Source organism: Centruroides sculpturatus, unplaced genomic scaffold, assembly GCF_000671375.1.
Source record: "Centruroides sculpturatus isolate CEXI.00-Female unplaced genomic scaffold, Cexi_2.0 scaffold411, whole genome shotgun sequence".
Lineage (NCBI taxonomy): Eukaryota > Metazoa > Arthropoda > Arachnida > Scorpiones > Buthidae > Centruroides > Centruroides sculpturatus.
In genome coordinates, this window is record NW_019384776.1 from 81,769 (window position 1) to 105,981 (window position 24,213).

Consider the following 24,213-nt stretch of genomic DNA (forward strand, 5'->3'; position numbering starts at 1 on the left):
CTCACATCAGCAATAGGTCAGGGAAAAAATTACAAAAAGTGCTTTTAAGAAATCAATAAAACAATCATTGCACTTAAAAAATCACTGTAATTTTAAGAAATATGATCTTATTATTATTAAAATATACCCAGAAACTTATTAACATTTATCAAAACTAGAAAGTCATTACTCAAATGATTAATCTTCAAGGTTCTAATTAGAGTTGTTTAACTTTAATGTTTTGGTGGGATTAGTACACCATTCATCATTTTAAAATATGAAAAATGCGTAAAAATAACAAATTAAAAAATAAATTTTTATATTTTTTTAAAATAAAACTTTTTATAAAACAGCAAAAATTTCGATCATAATTTGTTTTTCGTGTTTTAACTTTTTGTTTTTAAAATATTATATTAATTTTAAGCATCTTGACATTTCAAAAAAGGAATAACCCAAAGGGAATATAAAATGAAAAAAATTTCAGAGAAGCAATGAAACGAAATGAAAACAAAGAAATAGAGGAAGACATAATTAATGGCCAGTCATATTCTAACTTTTGTTTTTATAAAATTGAAATTGTAAAAAGATGACATTCTTCATGGAATCTAAATAAATAACTACAAGTAATATTTGAATAATTGCAGAATTGCAGAAAACTTATTTACAATCGAAAATAGTGATGACCAGATAAAATATATTGGATTGGATTTATTAATACGTTGTATCAGCACCTTAGGGACTTGATGACCAGCCGCAATTTTGCTTGTTAAGGACATGCCCGATTTGCAACGCAGTCGATCAGAGGATAGGATAGGAAATAAAAAAAGAATAGAGAATTACTCCATATTCGAATTACATTAAAAAATTTATAATGATACAGATACTATTTAAAACTGATTCCTTACGATAGTAAGTATATTTTCTTATTAGCTGATGAGATAAAGTACATTAATGAATGTGAAAAAAGATGTATAATAATATTTGTAAGTAAAGGAGAAACCATAAAAAGACTACGAAAGAGAAATAAAGAGCTCAATGCACAAAATTTTCTCTAAAATATAGAGAGCTATTTTATACTTAATTTAATCACTATATTCCTTTTATTGCCCTTCATGTAGTTCTAATCTCCAGAAATTAATTTATTATTATAAAATTAGTTTAGGTTATGTTTACGTAAAAATTTAAAAACGTTATTTATATTAAAATAAAATAAGCTTTCATTTTGCCAAAATTTTACGAGATATTTTTGCTGAAATGTTTGTTATTTTTCTCATATTCATTACCTAACATATTTACTTTTTAATTTCTTATAAAATAATCACAAGGAATGTCACTGAAACATTAAGTATTAACAAAAAAATATTAATTACATATAATTTTCATTTGATATAATTATAGAATTATAACAGTAATCAGACTTTTTAGTAATTATAAAATGCATTTTACTTTGTATTTCTTTTCTTTAGTACAGTTAAAAAATAAAATAAAATTCCGCTCAACGAACGAACAATCTTATTTTCAAAAATTGCAGCCTTGATTTTTATAGTTAAGCTAACTAGATCAGCTTTTGACAGTTCTTAGATGACTACACTGCTATTGACAGCTTCGACCGCATGGCGACAGAGGCTAAGTGCGAACTAGCATCGATCATCAAAAACCTTTCGGCTGCAGTATTTTTTTCTGTAAAAACGTGAAAACGTCGTTTGTCAATCTCGTCACTGACAGATGTCTTCAAACCGCTGTCTTTCTGTTGATTCACCACGCTCTGATAATGTTTCAGTGGGATAAATGATGATACCTCAAAAATACTAGAAAACACTCACATCAGCAATAGGTCAGGGAAAAAATTACAAAAAGTGCTTTTAAGAAATCAATAAAACAATCATTGCACTTAAAAAATCACTGTAATTTTAAGAAATATGATCTTATTATTATTAAAATATACCCAGAAACTTATTAACATTTATCAAAACTAGAAAGTCATTACTCAAATGATTAATCTTCAAGGTTCTAATTAGAGTTGTTTAACTTTAATGTTTTGGTGGGATTAGTACACCATTCATCATTTTAAAATATGAAAAATGCGTAAAAATAACAAATTAAAAAAGATAAATTAATGTTTATTTATCTTCTGTATATAAGGTAAATATCCCGAGTTCATACTGACGAATAAGCCGAATAAATAGCCTGAAGATAACTGATTTGTTATGATTTATTCTAGTAAATATTTAAAATTTTGTGATATATATTTATTATATTTTTATAATCAAATGCCGTTAAAACTTGTGAAGAAAAAATAATAATAAATAACTCTAGCAAGGTTTAGTTTACTATAAACATTTTAAAACTGAATAAGAATCGATTTGATTTTTTCTTTGCTTAATCCGGCATCAGTAAAATAGAGTAATGGTGATATTATAATAATTTCCATTCACTTCTTTATTACATAACATCAAATCGCAGCGATTTACATAACCATCAATAAGAATGCTATCTATTCTTATTCAGAGTAGTATAACCGCAATCATCACTGGATTTTCAAAAGTGACATTCTACAGAACTTCAATCACATTTTTCGGGCTTAAATAGCTCTTTTAAGCATAAGATGATTTTCCAGAAAAAAGAAAATTGCACATTTGAAAATTTAACGTCAGATTTCTTTTGATATCCTTGCTTCGTTTTCTTATTTACCTCTTTCTTTTTCCTTTACGAATTAAAAGTGATAGCTTTTCTAGACTTGTCTCTAAATAGTTGATTTAATTCAAAGGAAAGCACATTAGCAAAGAAAGAATTTTCTGTAAGTAGATATTTTAGTCGTTTAGTAAAGTTTTTTAAAGTATCTTTTATCTGTTTAGAAAGTATAAATGAAATCAAACTTGTTTATTTTCTTCCAAATTTGTTAAAGTTGAATAAATATTAAGAAGACTATTTCAATCTCAATAAAAATTTAACTTTGTAAAGTGAATAATTACAATTATAAAATACTTTGTTATGTTAAATAATTTTTTAGTTAATTAATTTGCATCTATTTAATGGCCGACATTTTTGACCAAAACTTTCTCATTTGCGACATTTCTATGATTCTTTATACTTCTTAAATTTCTCAAGGCATTAAACAATGTTTTTATATAATTCGTAAACTTTTCCATCCTTAAAATGGCAAAACTTTATATACTATACTGTTCCATTTACTTTAAACAAAGTTTATATGATCAAAAATTTTGTTGATATAAATTATTTACGTTGAAGAAAACATTTCAAATATTCTTAACATATTTGAAATTTTTGATTTAAGTTAAAGCTCAGTGATTTATGATTAAGACTCTCTTACAATCTCGTTTTAACATTTCAAAACAAAAGAAAAAGATCTTTAAATTGAAGAAAAAGCAAAAATCAAAAGGTTTTATACAAAGTATTAATATAAAATTCTGTATGTTTTAGCCGTCAAAAGGAAAGAAGACAGAAAAGAATCATCGAGGCTGGATTTAAGAAATCTGGTGACTCTCTTTCTCCACTTTTCTTGCACAGTTGCTCCTAATCTTGTTTAGAGACTCGATATCATGAGCGCTTCCGTTGTTGGCTGAAAATCTTGCCTTGATTTATTGACTTTACAACGAAAACAACGCACTTAGAACAAATGCAATGTCTTGTGGACTTTGTGGTGATTTCTGCCAAATCCTCTTCCAAGGACAGACCGACTTTTATGGGTTGTATCATTCCAACTGCGAAATGGTGTGTCTATCTTTCTACCAGGTTTTACTGCCTAACAGTATCTCAAAATTAGTCCGAGAACACATATCATCACAAACGAGATAGTCTACATTCAGCAACGTCTTTATTTCAGTTCCTTTACTTTCATTCCACCTTTATGTTTTTAGAAAAATATAATGGAATCATTATAACAAAAATTCCAAGAAAGAAATGAGGAAATGGAAAAGGGAATAGGCAGGAAAAGTCACTTACAAGAGATGAATATTATAATAGAAAGTGGAAGAAAGTGAAGCTGCAATTGTATTTATGAAGATGGTAGATGTTTTTCATAAAAATATTTTAAATAATTTATCTTTTCTATCTGCAGGTCAAAAATATTCATATCGTTACATCTATCTGAATATTAAAAATACTTATATTATTACATTTTATAATAAAAGGAAAATTTAAAAAACTAAAAGAAAAAATTATTTAAAAATATAAATATTTGAAATACAGGAATAAACATAAGAATAGATGCTATATATATATATGTGTGTGTGTGTGTGTATGTATGATGCTGAATTTATTATTTTAATTGGTTAATAAAATTTTCAATAAAAATAAAAATAATTGAAATCAGTCAAATATAATGTATGCGCAATCGAATAAAAAAAAGGCTACCTTCCAACAACAGCCGTTTTTTCAGGAATTTTTTTAAAACAAAAATGCATATAAAATAACCTCCAAATAATATCGACCTCTTAACAAGGGTCATTTTTTTCACGTTTTCATCAGTGGCCGTTGTTCAGAGGTTTGATTGTATATCAATGATTATATGTTAATAAAATACTTTTTAGAAATAACTGAAGTATAGTATTATAGCATTATTATAAAATATCTCTGATAAAAAATATTTCCATTAAATTAATGTTTACAACAAAGAAATACGTTAAAATCATATTTGTAAATTGTTAAAATGGAAAAGTTTGTAGGATTTTATAGAAGAAAACATTTGAACAAGAAAACCATACTGAACATCGAGAAATAGTCAAATAGTGCCACTCACAGTCTACAGACGAGATAAGTATAATAATTCTCCATAAAAGTGGATTGATGTCTAAAGACCACTTCTTACGACTCAATATAACTTTCTTTGATTTGTACTGAACTTATTTTCCGTCTTTGTCAAAGATTTCAAAACCAAGAGTCACTAATTCCATAAAAAAGCAATGTCTAGAAAAATTTTGAAATATTATGTCAATTATTTATAAAAATATTTTTATAATAAAACAAATATTTCAACTAATTATTGACAAAGCCTACGATATTCAAAGACAAAAAACGAGAATAAATTACTAAACATAATTCTTTAATAAAAATTTAATTTTTTTTCTTATTTCTCCATGAAAATTCTTCTCAAAATCTTTCTCGTGTTCTTTAAAATATTAAGAGTGAATAAACAATATTTTACAACATCCTTAAACGTGTGTGTGATAAATATAAAATTTCTTTATCATTCTATTAGCAAAAATTTATTTTAATTCGTTTATTTTGAAATGATTTTCTATCAAATTATAAAGTTTATTTTAAGAAAAATGATATTTTTATAATCATATTTTAAAAATTTATAAAAAAAATTTATAATTTACAGCTACATGGTGAATTTGTAGAAATTCTCTTCAAAGGTAATCTCACAGGCCGTAATCTATAGAATAGATGTCTATTGAATTTTCTTCAAAACTTGAAGGCAATATAAACCAGCATCGACTTACCGACACAAGACAGGAAAAGTATATGTCTCGAAGGACAACTTTCATTTCTACCAAAGCTTGTCGACTCTATCCAAGTTGCTACTGTTTCCGACATCTTCTAGAAGCTGGCGGATAAAGGACACAGGTTTACACTATCACATTTATTTTATCAAATGAGAACAGCTTTTGGAATCTATCAGAACTATCAAAAAAATGCTTCTACCAATCAATCTCCAGTGTATATAGATCTCTTTTTCTATATATAAAGCCTACAATAGCCAGGCTTATTTTAATTGCTAGATATCATAAAATAGTATCCCCATTATAAATGAATGTTTTGGGATTAATTTAATTTTATGTAACGTCTGTAACTAACTGGCGATATAAAAATTTTGAATGCAAATAGATGACTGAAAACGTTAACGGCAATTATTAGAAATGAGATATTCAGAAATCTTAATTGCAAATATAAATAATAATGATCATCACAGCACGCATTAATCATGTAAAAATAAATATTAATTTCATTCTTCTTATATTTTAAGTGGAAATAGAGTTTAAGAGCTGTAAATGCATTTAAGAATTAAAAGGTCTTAGATTAAGGAAAGAAATGATTGAAAACGTATTGCTCGGGAGAGAAAAGTAGTGATTTGATCAGTTCAAAATGTTAAATCAAATTAAGAAATTGTTCATGGCAAAATAATCGCCCGCTGCTCCTACATTCTGATGAATGTCAGTTGCGAGATGAAGTTACTTAATCACGATAAATGAAACAAAATTTGATTCATTATTAACACTTTCATTCCTGTACTTATCAATTTATCTCTTAATTTTATTACTTTGCTTCAATTTTTATGTAATTAAGTAATTGTTTTTATGTAATTTTCACTTTCGAATAATTTGCCTATTTGCAATGGAATCGTAATTTCCCAATTCGCAATTAAAATCTGTATTATCATTAATTTTATTAAGGTTCGATCATAATAGATAATTAAAACAGAAACGTAAATGTACTGTAATCTATAAATTTAATTACACGTAATTATAAATAAATTTAAACTAAATAAAAATATAAAATATTCTTAACATTATTTTTACAAATAGAAGGATAAATTTTCGAAATGTCTTGCACGGTTTAAGTAAAAATATATCGTAATTTGAATAAGTTATGTATAAACTATTAGCATATGCAAAATTTTTAATAGTAGACTCACTTCAAGATAATTCATCGATACAGGCTATTCATAAACGACTGTCCAAACTACCTCTTTAACAATTTATATACGTTATAAAAAGATCCAATAACTCATAAAACATATTTGAAAGGATAAGCGAATAAGCGTCTTGAATGCATTCATGACATATCTTTGCTCATTTCCAACAAAACCAATCTACCAAGGGGCTTAAACTTGTCTTTCCAATCTAGAATATAGTCCTTTCAGCAGGTTTATAAGTACTATCGTATTTCACGGTCTAACCTTATACAGTTACTTGGCTTTAGTTACTAAAATCTAGCAGGGAATGTTATTGCTCGTTTGCATGGAAATGTTGCTGTTAGGTATATGACACCAGATGTATAGCACATTACTTTTTCGGAGAAGTCTAACTGGACTTCTTACAATCTGGGGTTTTTGTAAACATGACGTTTCAATGACGATATTGAATTGTTTGTTGTCCTTAAAGTAGTTAAACCTTGTTTAACTTACGGATTACTTCTCGCCAGTTGAACTTTATTAAGTGTTTCGGTTTTCTGAGAAATGCTTTTTCATTCTAAATTTACATAGAAATGACTTTAAAGAAAATTCAAAGTTTTTATTCGAATTAACATATTCAAAACAATTTGATTTATTAAGTAAAGTCTTAAATTTAAATATTTGAAATGAGCATAAAATAAGTAAAGAAATTATGATAATTTATTTTAAAAGATTCTCTTTTATTCTTTAAAAATAAATCTGTTTTTCTATTATAAGTATAATGGAGTGAAATATATCGTGCTATTATAATAAACAGTATTTTATTTTTATTATATTCTATGGTAAAAAAAAAATTTAATATGAAAAAATTAAAATGTTAAATATTATATAAAAGAAAATAGATATTAACTCTTTTAAATGGTAACTTCATTTTCGACCTGTGTTCTTTTAGCCCTAATCGCGTTGTTGATATTCTAACATCCATTCAGAATTCAGAACTTTTAAATTCTGAAATTATGATCAATGTATTTTCTTTTTAAATATGGTGNATAACATATTAAATATGTATTTACATCGTTTGATGAAAGTAAGGATTATAATTAAATTAACCCTGGATATGATGGTTACATATAAATCAAATGTAGTAAATCTTATAATTGATTTTATATACCAGTAAGATTAGATACTGTATTATGAATGCAGATTACATTCATAAATATTAGAATAAAAAATTAGAAAAACAATAGCAAACTTGTTCAGTTAAAAAAATAACAGATGAAAATCATAACAATAAATAATTTTAAAATAATTTATTTCGATAAAAATGTAATCAAATTTAGAGCGAAATTAATCTTTTACAAGTAAAATTTTAGTTCTTTATTTCGAAATAATATTCAAAATCAAAAAATAAAAATAGAAACGATATCCATCATAACATGAATTACGATAATATAATTGGAAAATGTGATCCTATATCTTTAATGTCTTTGTTCAACGTTGTAACACCATTATCATTAGTAACGATCTTTGTTTAACATCGTTATCATCAGCAACCATTCTTAAATATTTAAACATTTATTATATATTTATCCTTTTATATTGCACTCTCTGTAAAGAGTTGCAGAAAGTTTGTATGAAATTATGAATTGATTTAACTTCTAACATCCATTCAGAATTCAGAACTTTTAAATTCTGAAATTATGATCAATGTATTTTCTTTTTAAATATGGTGATTCTGTAAATTATAATTTGGAACCTTTGTAAATATTCCTACATTATTTCTGAAATACTGGCTTGAACTTAGAACACCTAAACTTGATTTACAGTGTATTTGGGTTTATTAGTATTTAAAATGCTAATTTACACGTATGTTTGAAAATCCGGATAGGGTCTGACCACGGATTTTCGGAGCTTCACTGTAATTATCTGTTTTAAAAAATGTTTTTTAATAAATTGTATTTCTTCATAAATTTATTTTCTTTTATTATAAATTAATATTTATAAACTACTAAATCTATGTAACAAATATGATATAATTTTATTGTGCATTGCATCATTACTTTTGATGATCCGATTTTCAGGATTCTAACAAGTTCATAGAAGACATTATTCATTTTTCTACAGTCGGTTAAAGCATTATGATCATTCTTTATTTTTTCTGGTTTGAATTTCAAAGAAATTCGATCATCCGAAACCTTCGCTCAAACTAACCAAACTATATAATGTTCAACTGTCATCACGATGTACAATCAATCAAAAAAACAGACCATGGCGCCAAAAATATCTGTTTTATCATATATAAAAAATAAATTTTTTCTCAAATTTACCTATTAAAATATATATCGAATAATCTTTGTAACTAAATGCTCCTAATATACTTATCAGCCAGAAGTACTCAATTATCTTATTAAGAAGACTTTAATATAATTTTTGAATTTTGAAAAACTAAAAACGTTTGGTCAATAAATTTTTGTCGGAATAAAAAGATGTACAGGTACATATAAGATGGAAGAAAAGATGGCGTCATTCACATTGTACCAATTTTCTATACAAGTAACGCTGTTAGGTCATAAAGTGCCTCGCAGCGTTCGGTCAGCCATTGGCCTTTTTCTTTCAGATAATGGTCTAAAATAGGATCATATATAACTCAAGAAAAACACATAAACGTCAAGAAATAGGGAAACAATTTTTTCTTTACCTGGCTGGGAAGAAGTGGGCTGGATCTTCTGGCCACCGTTGTCTGGCTCTGTGAATAAAATGTTAAGTGCTATCAAAAATGATGCATTATGAGAATATAACGATATTAAAGGTAAACCTATACACTAGAAGAAATTGTTATCTAAATCTTATTACGACAATATATACGTTTCTCTTATAATATTTCCAATTATTATTGTTTGTTTCATGATACATTATTGTAATTTTATATATTTTGTAGTTCTATATGCAATAAATAAATTGGTATATTTTTCAATTTATTTCAGAAAACAAAAAGAAATTTTTTCTATAAAAGTTCTAAATGAATTTAACTTGTAGAATGTCTATATTCAACACACAATAATCAATACAACAAATATATATAATTAATGTTTACAAAATAAATCGCTTGTCAAAAGTAAATCCCAAGTAATTGACTCGGTAATAAGTAATCAAAATAAAAGAATCATTGAATGGTTGAGAGAATATTGATTCCTGGATGTCACTGGAGAGTCCGGCTTCGATCTCAGTTGAATCTCATATCAAGTAGAAAAGTTAGTTTTTAGTGTTTATCGAACTGAATGTAAGTAATTGAATAAGAAGAAAAATAACAGGAATTACAAAAATAGTAAAATGAAAATTCTTTTAAATATTTTAAGAGAAATATAAAGTTTTTCTAAGTCTAAAAGAAATATTATGAATTTACTATCAAGGTGGGAATTCCAGTCAGGATAAAATAAAGATTTGTTATGAATTATTTAGTAAAATATTTATAAAATTACCTTTGACATATAATTTACGGATATAAACGTAGAAGATACAGAAGAAATAATCCATAAGGCTGTGAAATCAACTTCTATATTATTCACGTATTTTTTTCAAATATTCGAAACTTAAATTTTTTCCTTTATCAACAATAAAATAAATTATTTTTCTAATATTTTGTAGTAAATTAAATACAAAATATTTCTTCAACATTCTAAAATACGATATGCTTTTTAAAAGTATTTTGTAAAAAGTAATTTAAATATGCAATAGGAAAAAAATCTTTAAATCACATCGTTGCGGGATATCATTTGGTAGAGATGTATTTAAATTTTTAAAAATTTATAATATATATGCAGATATTAAAAATTGATTTTTATTAGAATAACAAAAATTATAACATATTAAATATGTATTTACATCGTTTGATGAAAGTAAGGATTATAATTAAATTAACCCTGGATATGATGGTTACATATAAATCAAATGTAGTAAATCTTATAATTGATTTTATATACCAGTAAGATTAGATACTGTATTATGAATGCAGATTACATTCATAAATATTAGAATAAAAAATTAGAAAAACAATAGCAAACTTGTTCAGTTAAAAAAATAACAGATGAAAATCATAACAATAAATAATTTTAAAATAATTTATTTCGATAAAAATGTAATCAAATTTAGAGCGAAATTAATCTTTTACAAGTAAAATTTTAGTTCTTTATTTCGAAATAATATTCAAAATCAAAAAATAAAAATAGAAACGATATCCATCATAACATGAATTACGATAATATAATTGGAAAATGTGATCCTATATCTTTAATGTCTTTGTTCAACGTTGTAACACCATTATCATTAGTAACGATCTTTGTTTAACATCGTTATCATCAGCAACCATTCTTAAATATTTAAACATTTATTATATATTTATCCTTTTATATTGCACTCTCTGTAAAGAGTTGCAGAAAGTTTGTATGAAATTATGAATTGATTTAACATAAAGTTATAAACATTTTCAAGCGAAAATAATGTTTATTATCTATCTTTTTTCTATCTATTTTAATCTTCTTTATCTTTTTAATCATCGATTCTTGCTTATATTAACTTAAATTTAAATAATGTAAAAATATATTTTTTTGTATGTATTTTGGAATTGTAACGGAAATGATCCATGAAGCAAAAATAATAAATTTCTTAAACTGAATTTCATATTTTTATAAAAGAAAAATCAAAGGTAAAAAAAATCATTATTTCCAGGGCTGTGGATTCGGAGTCGGAGTCGTGGAGTTTTGGTGTTTTGGCCGGAGTCGGAGTTGGAGTCGGTAGATTTTTACGTGACTCCACTGCCCTGATTATTTCAAAACTATTAATAATAAATAACAATGATTTTTTAAATTTTTATAGTTAATTTATTTGGGTTTATTAGNCTGACTTCTTTACGGAAGAATGAGCTAGTTCTTGATGCAAGAATGATGCACCGTTGAATCAAAACAAGATTTATCTGGATGAATATGTTACAAATTCTATAAAGTAATGCAGAAATCAACTGCAAAAATTTTATTGTTAAATGCTGTTTATTAAAAGGAAATGTTCTCAGTCAAATATTTGAAGAAAGGATTTTATTAAAAGTTTCTTTTTCATTCAACAAAGAATGACCGACAATAAACAGCAAGCCGAGACATTTCAAATATTTAATAAAACAAAATTCTCATATTAATGCCATAATAATGTAACGTGAAATGCACCGAAACATAAAAATAAAGAAATGTAATATTAATAATTTATGCAAACATATCTTTTAAAATTTCAAAATTTTACTAGATGTATTTTATTAAGACAAAAAATTCCATTCTTCTGAGGAAGAAATTCATTTTTCTTTCGTTATAAAATAAAATGTTTTTACTTTTATATTGTAGCGTAAATTTAAAGTTGAATATGCTTCGATTCATTTCGTAATTTCATAAAAATATCAAAGTGAAACAAATTAACAATAAATACACTTAGGAAGTAGGAAATGAAATCGAAATGCATTCTTGCAAAGAATTTATCAGTTGACATAATAAATTCATTCGAAACCTTTCAACATTGATATTTTCACTAAAGAATTTCAGGTAAGATGTTATATTTTTTTTTTCTTCTGCAGTCAGCAAGATCGATAAGTTACAACAGAAAAGTTGTACAATTCCCTCGGTGGTTTGTACCAATGATAACAACGATGCATCCCGCTGTGTCCGCATTGTCTATCTCCAATCAGCCCAGTGTGGGATAAGTTTGTTGTAACAAACAAAACCTTCACAAAAACATAATAGACATGTGAATTACAACGAAACAACTATCTAAGACTATTGTTTTAACATTTCTTGCAGTTTATTTCCATTAAACAAATATAATGAATATTAAAAAATTCTATGAATATATTGACATGTAATTCTCAGAATAACAAAATATACTTTTTAAAATTAACATTTCAATTTAAATTGAAAAATATACAGAAAATGAAATACAATCAAATGAATTCTACTTATATTTAGATTGTGACATTGTATATTTAGTTATCATTTTAAAATGTATATATTATATTAATATTTATTAAAATTTAAATAGATAAAAATTTACTTTCATTTTATTGCATATTTAAGGTAAAGCTGTATAATTTTCAAACTTTATATTCTTTTCTAATTCAAATATTTTTGCAAATACACGAATAAAAGTTATAAAAGATTTTTATATTTCAATGCATGAATTAAACTGTAGAGGTATAGGTTATGTCTTTATATACACTACACAAGGCAGAAGGTGCTTCAAAAAATGTTAACACTTATATAGAAAAAGTGCGAAGTCAATGTGGCAGGGATAATAGAGCCGTAATTTTTGAGAACTTCACTATTAGGTCGTGACTTCTTACAAATGAAATATGCAAAGAGAAAACTGCCAGTACAAATCCAACAGAACAAGTTACTTCTATATTTGTGTTAACATTTTTTGAAGCACACTGTATATTTAAATTTTCATTATTTTAATTAATTAACGTTAATTTTATCAACATTTATTGTAAAACATTTACTTTTTTTAGGGTATTGCTTTTTATTTTATCTTACTAGATATCTAAATTGCTGATTTGTCCCAATTCCAATAATTTAGCCAAAATATTTTAATATTTTTCTTTTTTTTTTAGAAAGCAAACTTATCATAATAGAGTTTGCACGTCATGCTGCAAGAAAAATGTTACCTATAAAATTTTATTATTGTAAAAATATATATGTATATATTATAAATCATAGTTTAATGCCGTTATATTTAGAATATTTCATAGATTTACTGACACATTTGTTTCTACAATTTTGTTATTTTTATTTCTAATAGTATAATTTAAATCGCAAATAAAATTTAAAAATAAAAAAAGAAAATTGTTTTATTGAAATTTTATAATAAAGTAGAAAACAAATATTTTTAATATATAAAATTCCCATGGAGAAGTTTAAAGAATTAGGAAAGTAAGACGAAATACCAAAGTATCTGATATAGTAATTCTCAAGGAAGAGCAATACATTTGATATGACAGGATGACAAAAGAAATAGAAGTCAAGATTTTTTTCAAAGCAATATCTAATCTATTTTAGACAATATTCGAATTTTTATCAAGGAAAAAATATAAACCTTTTTTGAATATTTTTGATTTTTAAAAATTTAAAATATGTTCTAAATTACACAACACTAACTATAATAGAGTGTCGATAATATTATTCAATTTTATAATACCAATAAAAATATGCGATAAAATAATTCGTCGAGAAATGTATTCTGCTGTAAAATCTAATAAAATATTTTAACTACAAAAGACTTTTTTGAATAGCACTTTTACCCACGCAATCTCCAGAGACAATTAATTTTGTATGATTAATATTATAATTTGTGTCAATTTTGTATCGTCTCCAATTACTTAAATTTTTCATTTTAGATTTATCTTACATTGATTTATTGCATTTATTTTTACAAAAAAAAAATAAATATTTTGCAAGATAAATTTAAATAATTAATTAAATTTAAGTGCTTAAATAATAAAATTTAACAAAAAATTAATTTTTAAAATAATCAATTAATAACAGTTTTAAAAATTATATAATATTTAATAAATTAAAAATTTTTAAATATAGGCCTAAGTGTTTACCTCTTTAAGTAAGAATTTATTAACGAAATAAAATAATTAATACCTACAAAAAGGCAAAGATTTAAGATTTATATTGAGAACGGTATGAGAATTGATTTACAGCATATTGTTTAGATATATAAGATATATTTATAATATAAGATTCAAACCTGTAGAAGGTATTTCGATAGGACCTCCAACATTTAAAGTATCTTCCTCAAAAAGAAATGTAGCTTTGAAACCAGGACCAGGAAAATGACTTTCACTAGCAAATTCAATATAAAGATCTGGACCCGTCGATACTAATTCCGTAAACATGTTGATATTACATATTTGGCCTATCAGCTGACTGTTTCCGTCTTTTCCATCATAAACCCTAATCACATCAGGACTGTGCAAACAACTGCAAAAATCGATATATCATTAATTTATATAGCTATATATATCGTTAATCACGTTAATAGTTAATAATGTAAACAGAATAACAGCTATAATTTTAATTTTAATTTTATTCAATTAAATAATCATTAAATGAATTAAAAATAATTAACGAATACCTTAAATCGCTTTTTTGCAATCGTACTTGTTCGAACATAATAGTGACTTTCTCATTATACTTGCCCATGAAATGATAGGCGCACTGAGTATTTTGAGGATAAGTACTCGGATACTGAGGTGAATAAAATTTACCCCTGCTCCGACTTCCATTTGTGCTGATAAATTGATAGTCACAAGTGCTAGCGTGAAGCAATTCACCATCAATCTCAAACAGTTCTGCGAAAGAAAGAAATATAAATGTCACTTTTATGGATAATATGAGGAAACAAATGGTAGCCGCTATTATAAAAATGAAGTAATTAACTAAATTAAACTTTTAAGACCAGTTTTATATAAATATTAAACAACTTATCTACTAAAAATACATCTTTTTCACAAGACTATAAAATAAATTACGTTAATTTATTATAACTTATTATTTATTTGTTAAAAAAATTAAAACGGAAAAATAAAATAATAATCTTGACAAATATATTAAATATTAAATTATTATTTTATAAAGTTAGAATTTATTTAGAAGAGAAAATAATAATACATTTGTATTCTATTGTTAAGATAGAGAAGATGAATGCAACATTCGATTTCTATGCACGTTTCCAACAATTCTCTGTCGTAATCAACACCAGCTGAACGAAAGAAGAAAGAAAAACTTAGAAGAAAAGAAGAAAAAGAAGTCGGGGAAAAAACGTTTTTCTGAGTAACAGTCCAAGTTTCGGAAAAGTCTAGAAATGGCAATTTATCACGTACTTGTCACAGACCGAAGAGAAATATTTATCAAAGGGTGTGTAGATGTTGCTTTAATGGTGAAAAGTGATGCAAACAGGGGCGATAATGACATCTTGTAAATGAATCCTAAATAATGTCACGTAAAACATTCCTTGAATCTTGTATTGATAGAAAGTATTCTAGAATAAGTTTTTTTTTCTTTCGATTTAAAAAAATGACTATTCCTAACTACCTAGGTGAGTTATTCTATCCCTGTTCACGTAGATAAATGACATTTTGAGTGCTCTCTTAAAGCCAAAAGAGTCTTTCAGTATATAAGTGGACTAATATAATATTTTTGTTAGCTTTTACTAGTGAAATATGAAGAAGCTGAACTACCTAAACAGCAAAATTTACCATTTTTTATTAAAAAAAATTTTTTAATTATAAAAACAACGTGAAAAATGTTCTTAGTTTTTCTGTTAAAAAATTTAAATAAATAAACTTATATGAAATAATTAAGAACTACTTATCATACTTTTAAATAAAATTTTCATAAATCTTATGTTTCGAAAACAAGATGAATATATAATTAATTTAATTATATTAAGATCATTGCATAAGAATAATTTTTATTAATCGCTTTTAAAGTATTCAAACATTAAAATCTCATCACTCATAGTTTTTTCTTTACTTTGCTAGATTAACAAATTTCTAAAAAAAATTCTTTAAAACATATGGAACGAACATGTCTAGATTACTACTTACATCTGATGGCACCTATCCAGAAAACGAGCGCCTTTTATTCTAGAAATTGATTGAAGGATGCAATTTACAATAAACCTGTCTTCAGCGGACAAGCGTATGACACGACCACAAATAGTATATTATTGGCTCTCATACATTCATTTTAAATTTCATAATTACAGGTGTTCGATAAAGCCAACCATTCAACTATTATAATTAAACGTCGTTGAAATGTCATAATTTAAATAAGAGCAGAATGTCTACTAATTCGATTAAATCTTTTCATAAAGATAAAATTTTCTAAATTCTGAAGGATATTTAACTCTTTTGTTCTGTTTGAATAATGCTTTTATTCTCAACAAAAGGCGTAAAATTAATAGAATTGTTTATAAGTAAACAGCATATATTTATAGCAAAAATGATAAATTAGCTCTAGATTTATGAACTCCTGTTTCCTAAAATTAAATTAAATCGCTTAATATTGATCGACACTAATAAAATTTTTCGATGAAGTCGAGATAAGGTCTTATTACCTTCAATTTTAGCTTATGTATAGACTATTAAGTCACTCTACCTTCTGTTGTAGAAATGCTCTTGGGACTAATCGAGATCATCAATAATGTTCGTGGTCAATGAACGTCAATGGCATTCATCGAAAGCAAAAATATCTCCTCGTACATGACAGGCAGAAACTCGAACCAGTAATAAATAATAAGTTTAGTCTATAAAAACCAAACTTGTAATATTTTATATGTATTTTTTGATGGAAACTCGAATGTCACATCTTTCGAAGTAACAAAATTTTCATCGAAATCCTACAGATCTTCCAAGCTTGAAATTGAACATAAAGTTGTGTTAAACTCTAAATTATGCAGATAACTATCAAAATTTTAGAATATTGAAGTAAGCTTTGAAAAATTGAAGTGTCAGAACTTTCGATGCAAGAATATACTTAACAAAACGAAAAAAAATTTAATAATAATTTTATACATAAACTTTTCCGATTAATTTAATTAAAATTATACAAAAATACAGATAATTATACAGTTAAATATAAAGACAAATTTAATTTAAAAAATAAATAGAAACATCATTTAAAAATTTAAATATAAAAAAAATCCAAGAGTATTTAGAAAAACATTAAAAGATAAAATTTATTAACTTATAATTTTAATAAACGTTAAAAAAAAAGCATTGAATCAATAAAGGTTAGACGAATCGATAAAATTAAAGTTTCAATAGAAATATTTAAGATATAATTTACATTTTCTTACGAAGCATCATAATTCATAAGAAAAGTTATACACGTTACTCATTTGTCAAAAATTTATGGCAAGCAGATAGTTTTGCCGAATTTTATAAGTAGCTTCGACGTTTTACATTCACCTTATGATTTTATGAAGATTTTATGTCCTTGAGAGATCGAGATAAACCAGACACTCGGTTACTGTCCCTCATTTCGCAGTCTAGAACAGAATGTTGATCTTTAATTTACCGCTTCCAGAACATCCGAACGTAAATATTAAAAGGAATAACGTCTGTAAGAAGCTCATCTATCTTTATATCAACAGTACTATCAAGAATTCAATATGGAGTCCGAAAGAAGTGGATATCGTAAAAAAAACATTATAATCCTCGAAACGTAGACTGCCTTTATAATTGGATTGAAATAATAACAGATGTCAGAGTATTGGATGCTGTTTGTAAGACTTAGTGCGGTTTCGTAAAGCTACGTAAAACATTTGCCACGATCCTATAAAACGTCGTTTCTAGGCAATAAAAATCCAAATTGGCATCCTAAAATGAGTCATAAAATCCACATAATGGACCTTCGATCTTCCTTCACTCTTTTCCTATCATTCATGGTAATGCCCCCAAGCCACGTGACTGATGACGTCATCAGTCAGCGATGATGGCCATCAGATAATATTTTATGACTATCAAGAATTAATACATATCTAAAATGGTTATTAAGTATTACTGGTATTTATGTAGTAGAGGACGATAGTTAAATTTTATTTGTTTCTAAGTTAGATGAGTCTAATAAAGTGGATACATTATTAGAAATATGAAACTGTAATAATGATACTCGTGATTATTATAGAGTAAGTGCCGACAAGATTGATGATTAACTACTAAAAATCATTACTTGAGAATAACTGCTGAATTGTATTGTTGCTCAACAGATATTGTTTAATTAACGATCGACGAATGGAGAGATATTTTACTCACAATACGTATCAATCTGATGTATATTTTAATTACTCGACTACTAAACTTATTTTATAGTTTTCAACAAACCGATTTTAAAGAGTTTACTAGTTTAAAACGCAAGATTAATTTGATAATATCTTAAAATCTGCATTTTATTATTAAATACGTGTCGATAATTTATCAAATTTCTGAAGATTTCTAGAACTCAAAACAAAATAGAAAGTGTTATAAAAAAAACAAGTTTCATTTTAATATTTATTTTTGTTTTTTCGGTTAAGTGAAAATCTTTATGCTTTTTTAAATATAAATTTAAATGTATTTGGATGAATGAATGCTTCTGTTTTTGTTTAAAGGATTTCGTATCATTTAATTTTTAAAATTCCTAACTATTCGCACTGTTTAGAACAGGATTTATTTTACATTAAGCTGTAGTTAAATTTGTTTTATTAAATTTAAGACGATTGCCATTTTTTGCATCTTTGTCGTTGTTGATTTTGTCCATTTCAATCATCTTTTTTTTTTTTTTTAGGGTCTTCTTCATCCATCGGAAATTGTTTATTCGATGTTCTGTATAATGCGTTCTTCCTACCTCTTCCATCTTTATGCCCTCATTCTTTTCATTTTCATCTCATCTGCTTCACATCTTTCTCATCTAATCTTCTCGAGATCAAAAACATTTTAATCTCATTATCTGTTCCATTCTCACATTCCTTTTCTTTTATTCACTATATAAAACATTTAGTCTAGTCCTATATGGAGTATGCAATATTGCATTCAGATTTTCTATATCTAGTGCAATCGTTGGGAAAAAACATCTTTTCATAATGTATGTAGTTAGAAATTATCTTGATAATTTTCGAGTTGGTTAATACATTAATACAATTAGCAAAATTACATTACTATATTCTGATAATCTATAAGAGAGAAATGTGATGCTGTTAATATGAAGATATTAATATATATTAATTAGCCTTATGATTTGTAATAAATATAATTAGAATCCATAAAAATTTTAATTAGATTTCGAAACATTTATAAAGTTTCACACGAAATTCAAATGATTTGTAATATTTATGTTATTTTTAATGTTCTAACTATAAAAATGTTAACCATAAAATGAATTTCAATTAACAAAAATGAAATTTCTTAAATATAAAAAGTCTTATATTATATTTTATATAATTATTGTATTTTATTCAACTATTTTATAAAATATTAAGTTTTTTTAATACGCTGAAAACGTCACCAATCAAAAAAATAATAGAGTTACTTAAATTATATTTAAATAATAAATACTACTATTATCTTATATTAATATTATTAAAGCTTAAAATAAATCTTTATATTTATATTAGCCTAGTAGATTCTTGCGTCTCAATAAATATAAACTTTTATTTGTATCATAACAAAAATAATTTTATTTTCTAGACTTTTTAAATATTAAGTAGGTCTACTATTTTTAATTATAATTAAAAAAGTCATAATATATTTAGATTTACACTATTAACGAGACGAAAAATTTCTCTATATTATTTAATAACTTATGTATAAAAAGATGCATTTTGAAATTACTTTTAATATTAAAAAAGAAGTAATAATATTTATTACTTACTTTTTTAATTCACTTATGATTTCAATACTTTTATCTATTTACCTATTAAACTTGTGATATCCAATTATCGGAATTATTTACTTTGGAAATAGAAATTCTTTCGAGTAAATATGAACAAATAAAAGAATCATTTTCAATTTCTTCTTCGAATTACTAAATTAAATAATACTATACTTTAATTTGTTTATTTGCCATTCTAAAAATTTAAAATATAAACAATTAAAAAGTATAAGCAAATAGATCTAATATATTCCTGTTTTGATCAGTTTTGCTTGCTGTTGTAAATGAAATAAAATATTAATTTAAATGACTAGTCATTCAGTAAACGTATTTATCTATTTTAAATACATGCCAATATGAAATAATATTGTTTTTTTTTGTGGTTTTAGGCCCCTTACCGCTCATAGAGCACAAAGAGGCCAACAATTAAACAATTTAACAATTAACAGGCAACTATTTTAATGTCTAACGTATACTTTTATTAACTTAAATTTCATATAGCCTATAATAAAACAGGACAAATCTTGAAAAATTTTTAAACAAAGGAATTAAGTAAAATATTCAAAGCAGAAATAATAAAATTCAATATTAATTTTTTGTAATTATAGCATTTCATTAAAACTAATTAAAATATAAAATTGTGTAACCGATGCTTAGTAAGAAATATTTTCAAAATAATTCTTAAAAAGTCATTTTAGAATTATATATCGAAAGAGAATTAATTTTAGATAAAAATTTTTTCTATATTTTTTGCTTGTATTTTAAAAAAGTTTCAATTACAATATTATAATTTTAAAATTTTAAATTATTTTCTTAGCATTACTAATAAACAAAGTTATATAAGCAGTTTCTGGAAATCACATTTGTTCTGGAATTGATCTGTTGACTTTTAAAAAACAAAAGCAAAAGTTGATCCACATAGGATTTATATCTGGACAAACAATTCTCTGAAAGCCGCTGATGAAATAAATCAAGCAGATTAAAAGAAGTTTATGCTCTAAATTCTTTTAAAAGAAGAAAATGCGATTTTTAAATGCTATGCTTTTCTTTTAATTTACATAAGAACTCTTATTATGGACGAATGCATCCAGTGTTACCACAAGATGGAAATAGGAAAAAATATTTCTTCCATGGCGATCTCGTTGAGACGCTTTAGCTAGTGCTCGACAGCTGGCACTTAGCCTGTTTTCTTTTTTTCTTAAATAGTTTTTATTCAACAACAGAATACCGTACTGCTGAAGAGGCCTATAAATGTCAATAAGGGAAAAATGACGTTTTGTGAACCATGGCGTGTGAAACCGTCCATTGGCTTGGAAATTAAAGTAACTAAGACTGAAAATTAATAATGGTGGTTAGGCGAAATGTGAAGAAAGAGGAATCTTCTGACTTCTTTACGGAAGAATGAGCTAGTTCTTGATGCAAGAATGATGCACCGTTGAATCAAAACAAGATTTATCTGGATGAATATGTTACAAATTCTATAAAGTAATGCAGAAATCAACTGCAAAAATTTTATTGTTAAATGCTGTTTATTAAAAGGAAATGTTCTCAGTCAAATATTTGAAGAAAGGATTTTATTAAAAGTTTCTTTTTCATTCAACAAAGAATGACCGACAATAAACAGCAAGCCGAGACATTTCAAATATTTAATAAAACAAAATTCTCATATTAATGCCATAATAATGTAACGTGAAATGCACCGAAACATAAAAATAAAGAAATGTAATATTAATAATTTATGCAAACATATCTTTTAAAATTTCAAAATTTTACTAGATGTATTTTATTAAGACAAAAAATTCCATTCTTCTGAGGAAGAAATTCATTTTTCTTTCGTTATAAAATAAAATGTTTTTACTTTTATATTGTAGCGTAAATTTAAAGTTGAATATGCTTCGATTCATTTCGTAATTTCATAAAAATATCAAAGTGAAACAAATTAACAATAAATACACTTAGGAAGTAGGAAATGAAATCGAAATGCATTCTTGCAAAGAATTTATCAGTTGACATAATAAATTCATTCGAAACCTTTCAACATTGATATTTTCACTAAAGAATTTCAGGTAAGATGTTATATTTTTTTTTTTCTTCTGCAGTCAGCAAGATCGATAAGTTACAACAGAAAAGTTGTACAATTCCCTCGGTGGTTTGTACCAATGATAACAACGATGCATCCCGCTGTGTCCGCATTGTCTATCTCCAATCAGCCCAGTGTGGGATAAGTTTGTTGTAACAAACAAAACCTTCACAAAAACATAATAGACATGTGAATTACAACGAAACAACTATCTAAGACTATTGTTTTAACATTTCTTGCAGTTTATTTCCATTAAACAAATATAATGAATATTAAAAAATTCTATGAATATATTGACATGTAATTCTCAGAATAACAAAATATACTTTTTAAAATTAACATTTCAATTTAAATTGAAAAATATACAGAAAATGAAATACAATCAAATGAATTCTACTTATATTTAGATTGTGACATTGTATATTTAGTTATCATTTTAAAATGTATATATAACGTTAACGTTGAATTTTTTAAGCAGAAACGAATAATTCTGTTTTTAGTATCACATGGAAAAATAGATACTTTTATGAGAATTGTAGTTAACCTTGCTATTAATCCCTATAAAGATAAAGAGCGATGTTGGCAAATAACATTAGACACTAGTGAAGAAAATCCAATGGAAAGGAAGTAGTGGTTGTGTTGCAAGGTTAACAGGATTATTGGAAACAATGATTGCTATATTGTGCAGAAGCTGTGAAACTTTTCTTAAAAGAATCTCTTCTTTGCGAAATGAACTGATAAATTAAAAAATATATAATTTGAAATGCTTGTAATTTAAAAATGTATGAATTTTAAATGATATTATATTGGCATTATCTTACATAACATACGAGAAATCATCGTATTACAAACGTAAATATATTTTCTAAGTATACTAATACCTATCAAAAATTTATTCTTAATCAGAAATTTTCTTATAATTTTATACCAGAAACTTAAATATAACGTATGTTTAAGTTATGAAACTTTCTATTACTGTTAAACAAGGATTTAGTTTAAGATTAGAGAAGTACTGTACATCCTCTGCAACCGAAATTTCCAATTTTTCTATGCATGTAACATATTTCTAAGCTTTCTGAATTAAAAAATGAATAATAGATCGCATACTTATATAGCCTAACTTATATAAAGTCCTGTGAAGCAACAGCTTTACCATTTTTTATATGATTTTCTTTATAAAATATTTTTAAATTTAAGAAATAATAATATTGAAGGAAAGTTGTAACTCATGTAATTTATAATGCATATCCATATATTATAAAAGATAAAACCTCATATGTAAATCATGTATTATAAATGATGTTTNTTTTTTTTTTTTCAATCAGGAAATAGAAAACATCTTTCATATAAAGACTAAAATAATGAAAATTATAATTACTGTAGTTAGAATGAACAATCGTAGTAGACAATATATTTCCATGTTTGTTTGATTTTGAGTTGTGAAATCATATACCAACCTTTGCTATACAATGGTACTGCCTTGGAACATAATGTATAAGCTGCATTGAAAGCAGTGCCAATTGGTAACTTAAATATCATTCATTTAACTTCAAAGATTAAGAAAAAGAAAAAATCTGACAAGAGAACATTCAATTACAAGTCAACTATATACTGTTTGATGAAACATTCTTTTAATTAGCTAAAACTAAAAATGTTTTTAATTTAAAGTTTGATGAAATATTAAGAATTAAACTTTAAATTACTGGAATTTATTTATTAGAACTATAAAACATCAAAGGCTATATCCATATATTATAAAAGATTAAGAATTAAACTTTAAATTACTGGAATTTATTTATTAGAACTATAAAACATCATAATGCATATCCATATATTATAAAAGATAAAACCTCATATGTAAATCATGTATTATAAATGATGTTTTGAAGTTAAATTATTTAAAATCTTAAAGCTTATTTACTACGTAAAATACTCAAGGATAAATTTATTTAACTTCGTTAGTCAAATAATATAAAAGAACAGAAAAATATTACATCAAAAAGTTTTAGTTTGCAAAATTGTAAATTTAAAACACGGCATATTAGTTAATCTACTAGAATAATCTG

The 24,213-nt window shown here is 25.2% G+C and overlaps 1 protein-coding gene across 1 annotated transcript in view; it reads right to left on the reverse strand.

Moving 5' to 3' along the window:
* The window catches only part of LOC111629089 (suppressor of lurcher protein 1-like), a 58,700-nt gene that overhangs the window by 21,555 nt on the left and 12,932 nt on the right, over positions 1-24,213 (reverse strand). The window contains exons 4-6 of the mRNA XM_023372952.1: positions 14,789-15,005; positions 14,402-14,634; positions 9,315-9,362 (exon numbers count right to left, since the gene is read on the reverse strand). Coding sequence (XP_023228720.1) covers positions 9,315-9,362; positions 14,402-14,634; positions 14,789-15,005 — 498 coding nt within the window. The remainder of the gene's footprint in view (positions 1-9,314; positions 9,363-14,401; positions 14,635-14,788; positions 15,006-24,213) is intronic.